The 9,637-nt window shown below is 37.5% G+C and overlaps 1 protein-coding gene across 6 annotated transcripts in view; it reads left to right on the forward strand.

Moving 5' to 3' along the window:
• Positions 1–9,637, forward strand: part of utrn (utrophin) — a 261,039-nt gene that overhangs the window by 201,762 nt on the left and 49,640 nt on the right. For all 6 annotated transcript variants that reach the window (XM_077204617.1, XM_077204619.1, XM_077204618.1 and 3 more), the window contains 4 exons: positions 3,330–3,391; positions 4,896–4,970; positions 7,318–7,519; positions 7,915–8,000. In XM_077204617.1, coding sequence (XP_077060732.1) covers positions 3,330–3,391; positions 4,896–4,970; positions 7,318–7,519; positions 7,915–8,000 — 425 coding nt within the window. The remainder of the gene's footprint in view (positions 1–3,329; positions 3,392–4,895; positions 4,971–7,317; positions 7,520–7,914; positions 8,001–9,637) is intronic.

The raw sequence follows: 9,637 nt of genomic DNA on the forward strand, positions 1-9,637 counted from the left end.
ATCGCTCATGCCCATAAAAAAGATATACACCTTGTGTCCCTGACAGGAAAATACCCTGCTGCGCGATTTGCGCGAAAATATAACGATATTCGAAAAAGCTATTTTATGATCCCAACCCAACTTTGAGAATAGATTAACGGCGATATTTTTTTTATCGCCCGATAAGAGTCTCAGATTAACGCAGCACGTTAACGCCGATAACGGCCCACCACTAAAAATTACACAATTTTTAAACTACTCAAAAAAGTACAATTTCTGAAAAAAACTACTTAATTACAGTAACGTGAGTATTTGTAATTCGTTACTTCACACCACTGAGTACTAGCAAAACAATGATTTTGAGTTTGTAAAATTCACACTGATGTCTATGGAAGCGGCAATATTAATAATCCTTTCCATTATAATAAGACGACACTTTTATTCATTTCAGATACACATTGTGTAAGCAGCTTTACATTTGACCCTATTCTTCTTCCAGTTCACCGGTCACTTACTTTCATGATTTTCGTGAGAAGTGGAGGAATTGACGTGTAAATCCAACAGATCCGATTCTCTGAACTGTGAAACAAACTAACATGGCGCCGCCCATCGCGCATACAGCTCAACTAACGCGATCGTTATAAAGGTGTTTAAACAACAAAACACATCCACTTGCACACATTTGACAATCGGAATATCAGTGTTTCATGCTATAGCTAATACATTTGTGTATATTTTTAATAAAAAAGGAAAAAATACATAAAAGCAGATCATCACTCATTCAGCGCTGTGGTTGCGCTGTGTCACGTGACAAGCCATGACGCGTCACCATGGAAACATTAAAGTGACAAGTTCTAAATAACGGTCGCCTTGAAAAATTCACGCTGGGGGTCAGTTAGAATATTTTACACTTACGTGTGAAAGGGTTAAGGATAACATATACTAAAAGCCACAAAAAAAAATTAGGGGTTTAATGGGGACTTTAACAGAGTTGTCTCAAATCCGTCACTTGTGGGGTTCCATGACTGTCAGTATGCCCCCGTAGCAAGCAGCTGTTTAGGCAGCGAGGCAGCTCACTGTAGTTTGGAGTAGATGACACTTCTTCGCTGTTCTCCTGCTGAAGAGCCGTGTATTTCACCCGTGTGCAGTAACCAGCCGAATTACCCTCCAGACAGCCCCGTAAACCCGGCCCTCACTGATCCTCAGCTGAAAATCAATTTATGTGACAGAACCATCATCCGCCGTCACCTGGCTCCATGCGTCAGTAAAGCTGAACCCTGAACGCCCATCAGGGTCTATTTAAAGCTGCACTCGTGCCTGGCGTTCTGTCTGTCGGGTCCGGCTGAGACAGTTTGAGCCGCTCGCCGACGCCAGCGGAGCGGAGAGGACCTCTCATCAACCTGTGAATGAGATGAGGAGATTCACTTAACACCTGCTGACAGCATCTGGCTCTCACAAACACAAACTCAGTGAGACACAGGCTTGTTTGCTTGGGAGTGTGTGTGTGAGAAGCAATTCTGGTGTTGGACTCAAGACTGTAACAACTCCAACCATTATTTAGCAGGATATATTCGATGGCTGATTGTTACAGAAATAGCCAAAATGCACACAATTATACATTTGCATCAGTGACTCCCCCTCATGCCATACCACAGGTGTGTGACTTTCTTCTGCAAAGCACAAACAAGTGATTTTAGAAATATATTTCAGCTCTGTCGGACCATATAATGTAAGTGGATGGTGACCAACTCGGAAGCTTCAAAAAGCTTTATTGTACTGACAGTGGTATTCAGAAAAGTAATAGCCTGAATGAAGTAATCAAATGTAAAATAACATGCATAGTCTTCACTGTATACATTAAATATAGATTAATCCTTAATAAAGCTACAAAAGATATAAATTCAAGAGCAATGAGTGTTTTTCTCTTTGTCTTTTGTTGTTCGGTTAACATTAATGACACAGACTGAAACAGTGCTATTGGGCTACTGTCACTTTAAGAATACAATATACTGTTACACATGCGTTTTCTTTCTCAACTCTTTACATCTCACTTAAGACATAACCGACTGTGTTTACAAGAATACTCACCAAAATGACATTTTTACATTTTTGTGTGTAGGCTATTTGATGCTATTTACAATGTGCACGTAGAGATAGATGTTATGTAAACTAAGTGAAATAGCGATAGATTCTACTACTAAAAATAGCAGTATTTTCTTTGCAATAATTGTACAGAGTACTTATGTTGTTTATACTTATAAGTAGTTGCAGATACTATTTGCACCTTAGTGTTTTTGTACTTTAAACGGCATGAAATAATAACATTGAGTTTAAATTATTATATTTATTTAAATTATTTAATGGATACCGCCTTATTGGGGCAATAAAGACCAATAAATAGGGCAATAAATAGGAACATTATTATTATTTAGACCCAGTGAACCTGACCAATTACAGAGCACTTTTGATTGGCCAAAATCCTGTCATTATCTGTCTGTCTGTCTGTCTAAACAATAAACACTTTGTTAGGAAACACACGTTAGACTCTTTTCACTTTTCGAATATATTTATTTATTTATTCGACCTCTTGCGTCAATACTTTCTGCCATGCGCCTTAATCCTACACCACTGCTGCTGTTGACAATCCAGTGTCTGGCCCAACCAGACGTCAGTGGGCGGAGTTAGTGTGAATACACACTCCATTAAAAGAAAAAGCCTTTTTACTGTGCAGGCAGACACATTTTATTGAAAGCTCATTTTGCCAGCGGTGAAATTCCCCTTTACGTTGGAGAAACTGAAGAGTAGAAATAGGAACATTATTATTATTTAGACCCAGTGAACCTGACCAATTACAGAGCACTTTTGATTGGCCAAAATCCTGTCGATATCCATGCTAATTGCCCTTCCACCCGCTTATTCTGTTTGTGTGCATGTGCCAGACACTGAGGGAAGGAGTGAGCGTGTAATGGCAGCTGTGTTAGTGAGGTCAGTCGAGTGGACACTTCTCCAGGGCTCTGGAGGATCTGTCAGGTCACATCTCACCTGAACCAAGTGAAATAGATAGCACAAAGAATCCAGTCCACACACACACAGTTAGAGCGTATTTAAGACACGTCTCCCTACTTCTGTGTGCTCTTTCTCCATTCCTGCTCTAGATTTTGATCTCATCCATTGGATTCTGACGCTATTTTTCTTTGGTCCTTTCTCATTCAGCTCAGTCGTTCACCCCCGCAAGCCTTTTTGTGTCCAAGATAGCGTCTCTCTCACAAGCACACACACACAATAACAACAGACAGCATAAGTTGTGTGTTTGTCAGGGTCTAATTCTCCCTCTCTGTCCTCTTTTGCAGTCATCACAGTCAGACGACATGTTGGGACCATCCTAAGATGACTGAGCTGTATCATTCTCTTTGTAAGTGATACACACACACACACCCACACACACACACAGAGTCGAATACGTCTTTTGTGCCTCGAGAGATGCGCTGAGAGAAACTCAAGTCTCACCAAAATAAACAGATTAATAAATACTGGACAGCAAGTGTCCGCAGAGACCCACTGTCAGTGCAGGTGTGTGTTCGTGTTCACCGTGTCTGTGAGGCAGGAAACCTCTAGAGTCGTCACACACACACACACACACACACACACACACACAAACATGGCACCGAACCAGATGTGAGTCAGTCAGATGTGAGAGAGTTAGTTTTGTGTTTGGTTCAGGTATATCAAAAATAATTAATGCTGTTGTTATTTCATTAATGTCGCGAATAAGATTTTTCTGTTCTGTATTTTAATTCTAGATTAAGTTGTTGAATTTTTTATTTTTTTTTGTCATATATATATATATATATATATATATATATATGGTAATTTTTTTAATGATATAATATACACATTTATTTTGTAATAATTTTTGCACTTTAACTTATTTTTGCACTTTGCTTTAACTTAAATGCCAACATTTCATTTTTGTTTTTTAGTTTTCAGTTTTTAAATTTCATCTAATGTTTATATTTTATTTTATTTAACTAAATATTTGTAATAGTTTTAGTTAACAGTCAAAAAGTATGACGAGTTATTTTTATTTTATGTATTTAATATTATGTTATTTTAACTCATTTTGCATGCACGATAAATCTAAAAGAAGACAGGATTTCAAAACAGAATTAACTTTTTTCAGTTTGAAAATTGGATAGAATCCATCAAATTTTGTGTCCGGCTAGGTCATCAAATATCGTTGTTAATTCTATGCTGCTAATGCTAATGAGTGTGTTTACGTTTACCACAACGCACTGATCGTTATGAAAACACTAGAAAACCATGTTAGAATGGATTTTAAAATCAAATTGTTTTCAGGCTGATGTCAAATGTGATATGTGTGAAGTTGACAGATAGGACAAACATCTCGCTGTATTGATCATATTTTGAGTTAAACATTTTTGACCTTTTCTTAATAAGAACAGTTCAACCTGTTACTTGACCTTTACTTTATTTTTTTTCACTTATTAACCTTAACCGGTGTCAGATCATACTTGTAAACACACTCATTAACACAAACCTTTTTTTAAAGATGAAGTCAAACATTGCATCAATCTGCATGTCGTGTCCTTTTTGTTGTGAAATATTTCATTAAATATGCCGTTTATAACTTATGTGGTCAAATTAATTTTGTAAATGCGTGTATGTGTCAGATTGTCCGTTGTTTATGGATTTAACACGTCTCAGTGTTGTTTAGAAGAATCGTCTAAAATAACAGACTCGTCAGAACAATCCATCTGTGAATCTGTCATCTGTTTTCACACACAAAGAACTCTGTGCTTCAGATTCAGTTCACAGGAAGTTCACTTTACAGTCTCTGTGTTGTCAACTTTTATGTTGTTCACTTTTCTTGCGCTTTCTCTTCTGTTTCCATATAGCTGACCTCAACAATGTGCGGTTCTCCGCATACAGGACGGCTATGAAGATCCGCCGGCTACAGAAAGCCCTCTGCTGTAAGTGTGTGTGTGTGTGCGTGATTAGAGCTGCATTGTTGCATCGTCTCACTCCATCGGCTCAATTAACTCAGAGAGGCCTAATTAACAGCACAAAGAGAATCCTTTAGCAGCGTGTGTGTGTGTGTGTGTGTGTGTGTGTGTGTGTGTGTGTGTGTGTGTGTGTGTGTGTGTGCGTGCGTGATGTCTTCCACCGCCTCATGTCCTCATCATTTGCATCATGTGTTTGTTTTATGAATTGTTAATAGATCTAATTAAAGAGTGTAAACAGGGAATATGTCATCCATCGCTCCATCAAAGATGGTGTTCAGTTGCTGACGCGTGTTCTAACTGAGCGTGACGCCATGAAGAGACAAGCAATAAAACCTCCATGTTAATCGGGTGTTTGCTTTAACATGACATTCTGCCCGGAAGCTTGCTTTCTATTTGTGTTGTCATGCTTGGAGGCTCTGCCCACAATATCAGTCCCCATAACTCCATCTTCAACATCACATATGTTCTGATTGCCTGTTATTTTGTTGCTTTCTGTATATATGAAATAGTCAAACCAAAAATGTATTCAGTCACCTTCAACATTATGACAGTGTATTCACTTTAGTTTAGAAAATGGTAATAAAATATGACAAATCAGTTGATATTTCACTGGTTTTGTCCATCGTTCTGTTAGACTGTCTCACAGATGAATTATGTTGAATATCTGTCAGCTGTTCAGTTTAACTACACAGTTAGATAATACCAATTTGCATCAACCAATTACCTATATTACAGCAATATAATCTAACACAGTTAGATAATACCAATTTAGATCAACCATTTACCTAGCAATCCTTCATTTTGTTCAGTCTGTGGTGTAAAAAGGTTGCATTAACAGTTAATGAAAAAAACACTTAAGCAAAACAGGGTCAGGTGGTCAAAGTGTCTGTACAATCTTTGGTCCCAAATTTTTTATATAAATTTTACTGGTTGTCACTGTATGAAGAATATTTGGGTATAATATGTCACAGTTTACTTTATTTTGCTCACTTACACAAATTAACTATAGTGTCCTGCAACCACTAGTACAAAAATAATATCTGGTGTCTGAATATTTTTTGGTTTGACTGCGTTTACAAAATATGCAGTGATTAATCTCATACTGGCTAATATATTATGATGCTGACACATTTTTTTCATCAAGATAATTTATGAAAAGTTGCATTGCGTTGTTAATTAAAACACATTCACATCTATATTAGTTTTGGATAATAATATTCCAGTATTCACTGCAATAATAATAATGGTAATTTTTGTGTATCAGTGACATCCCTATTCACGACCTTATCTAGTCTTAAGTTTTGAGGTTTAATAGCGTGTGTGATTTAAACTTTAGTGGCAGGAGCTCTGTTAGAGTTGGTAAGTTTAGTTTAGTCGATTTAAAAATCATGCTCCGAAATGTTTATTGAAGTACTCAAATGGCATTTCTTTTAAATATTTAATATAAGAAAATATTGCTGTTTATGAGTATGTGTAGCTATATATATGCCCTTTAATGTGTTTTTAATCACTTAAATGACTATTTAATTACTTCGGTTTAAAGTATGTCCTCTGTTTCTTTATCTGAGCTTCCGAGTCTTGTCTTGATGTTCTGTGGAGGACAGAGATTTCTCTTTTCATGCCCCAGAAATGGAAGCTAGAAAGTCAAAATCTCTTAGAACATTTACAAAATAAAAAAAAGTATTTTTTGTAATACATCTGTCTATTTATACGGCCAAAAAGTAAACCAAAATGAAATTCTGATAGCTTATATTATAAACTAGTGAGATCTTCATAACAGTATAGCAGATACTTACATAAAATGCATATAAATATCAGTCGTCACTCTATAACACCCATGATATTAAAAAGCATGCTCAGTTTTATGATCAAAGCTCTGTAGTTTTACTATATATAATGCAATACAATACAATGATGATTGAGAGATGATTCCTCAAAATCCTGATGATCATATTTGATACTCATGATTTTTGTAATAAATGATGGATAATTAAGTAAACCTAAGTTACTTCAGTCCAGTAAATATTCATCTTCAAACATAACTAATAAAATCAATAAAGATTTCACGAAAAAAAACACAAGAGCCATGAGCTGAAGTTGGATGTTTGTACAATTATACTAAACAGCCTTTTACTTGCTACAAAAGTATAATCTTGAGATTATTGAGAATTGAATTATTGGGAATGTTTTTCAGCAAACTTTTGATCATGATGAAAAGCTATGCTGTACAATAGTCTTTAGTCTTTTTTAAAATAGTCAAAAGCGTATATCCCAGTCCCGTTGTGAAGGATCTTCATGTCTCTGTGTCTGTCAGTGGATCTGCTGGATCTGAGTGTGGCTCAGTCCATGTTCCAGCAACACAAGCTGACGCTGAACTCACAGCAGCTGACGGTTCCCGAGGTCATCAACTGTCTGACGTCTGTGTATGACGGACTGGAGCAGGAACACAAAGACCTGGTCAACGTCCCACTGTGTGTGGACATGTGTCTCAACTGGCTGCTCAATGTCTACGACACGTACGTACTGTATGGCACGACAACACTAGATCTACACTGCCGGTTCAAAACGCAGCGTGTGTTCGCTTTGAAAACATGTGTTTTGGTTTAGAAATAAGCCAGTTGCTTCACTGTTCTGAATATCTTTTATTCCAGTGCATTTCTGTTGTAAATGAAGTAGAAAACTGATAAATTTGTGTGTTTTGCTGAAGGCTGGCCTGGAGCTCAGAGCTGACTGATGTGTGTGTTATTGCAGAAACCCTCAAGCTCAGACCTGCAGTGCTTCCACAGACTGTGTTGTACTAAATTAACACTACAAAATGTATTCTCGAATCAATAATGGGCAGATGCATATTGTTGTCATGTGCTTATCGCTGCCTGTTTTCTCTCATCCACAATGTTCTTGTATTCCTCAGGGGTCGCAGTGGGAAAATCCGAGTTCTGTCGATGAAGATAGGTCTCCTCTCACTTTGTAAGGGTCACCTGGAGGAGAAATACAAATGTAAGATCTATCCATCTATCTATCTATCTATCTATCTATCTATCTATCTATCTATCTATCTATCTATAATGTATATCATATCTGTCTATCTGTCTGTCTGTTTGTCTGTCCTTTGTATTGTTTTCTTAAAGCTTGATCGTATGCTGTAGAATCACAGTGCTGCTGTAATCAACTATATAATTATAACTCTGTGATTAGACTCTATATGAGTTCAGTGATTCAGGTCAAACAATGATTATGTCAAAACACAACCAACACCATCTGATCACCTTTTCTCTTTGTTCATCTGGCTGTTATAAACAAAATGTAAGGGTTATGACCCCAACTAAACAAACATGGATCACCATAATGGTGACTTAGAATTGTGATTTTTTTCCTCCTTTGGCGATTCTGCTTGTTAACATCAGGTGTCTTCAATAATGGTCAATCATCACTCAATTAATCACTTAATTATCTCATTAACTTTAATACTCTTCAGTGTTCATTTAACACTCATATTTTAACATATTTAACTCGTATTGATTTTTGCTCTTTGAGATTTAGATGTATTTTCTGATATTTGAATGAATAGTGAATATGTTGGTGTTTGTGCCTTGCGGTGTTGTTAGATCACGTTAAAATTCCAGCCGTATCGCTTTTAATTAAGGTGTTTGTGAAGCAGCACAAACCCCATGATGCCCTTCCCCTGTTTCTGTCCTGTTTTCACCTGAAAGCACAGACTGCACTCCCATGATGCATCTCTCCGCGTAATTGGGCTTTTTGCTCTTTTAAGTTCCTCCTGATCTCAGGTATCTTTACTCCTCTGAGTGATCAAAACTAAACTCTCAGCGGGTGAATCCCTGTGTGTGTTCGTTCTCCAGTGAGAGATCTCCTCGTCTGAAACACTGTAGACAGACGGAAAATGATGCGTCACGCTTGTTGGAATGAAGAACTTTTTTTTTTTCATTTCCGGTCAGCAGTTTCAGGTTCCCTCGGCCCGGTCAGCACTCTGTAAAGCAGTGCTGAGTGACAGACAATCACTGACGCTTCAGTGCCGGTTTAGTTCACTGACCTTGAGTTAACACACTGCACAGTCCAACGGAGTCTGTGTGACTTTAGTTGAGTGTGTGTGTGGAGTGAAAATAGAGTTTATTGAACTGCTCTGACGCTCTCAGGACAGAGGTTTTGAGTTCAGCTCTGTGTGTGTGTGTGTGTGTGTGTGTGTGTGTGTGTGTGTGTGTGTGTGTGTGTGTGTGTGTGTGTGTGTGTGTGTGTGTGTGTGTGTGTGTGTGTGTGTGTGTGTGTGTGTGTGTGTGTGTGTGTGTGTGTGTGTGAGACAGCTCTGGCAAGGGTCTGCTCTTACTGTGGTAATCAAGGTTGTCTCCGTCCCTGAAGGTCAGAAAGAGAGAGACAGATGAATGATGATGGAAAATGACACTTATAACTGGAGGACTTTTAGTTATTTTTACTGTATAATCTGTTTATCCACATTATATTTTAAAACATGAATATCACTGAAGGTGTTGCTTTAAAAATCAAATGGAAAAAAGACAAGCTAAATTATCTTTTCAATTTATCCATTTAAATGATTTGAGCTGAGAAGTTTATTAACTGAGGTCAAAAACTCCCTGATGTGCTCAATTCAAATGAGTGGAGAG

The sequence above is a fragment of the Siphateles boraxobius genome, unplaced genomic scaffold, assembly GCF_051911475.1.
Source record: "Siphateles boraxobius isolate OS27281-9 unplaced genomic scaffold, OSU_SipBor_1 50, whole genome shotgun sequence".
In the NCBI taxonomy this organism is placed as follows: domain Eukaryota; kingdom Metazoa; phylum Chordata; class Actinopteri; order Cypriniformes; family Leuciscidae; genus Siphateles; species Siphateles boraxobius.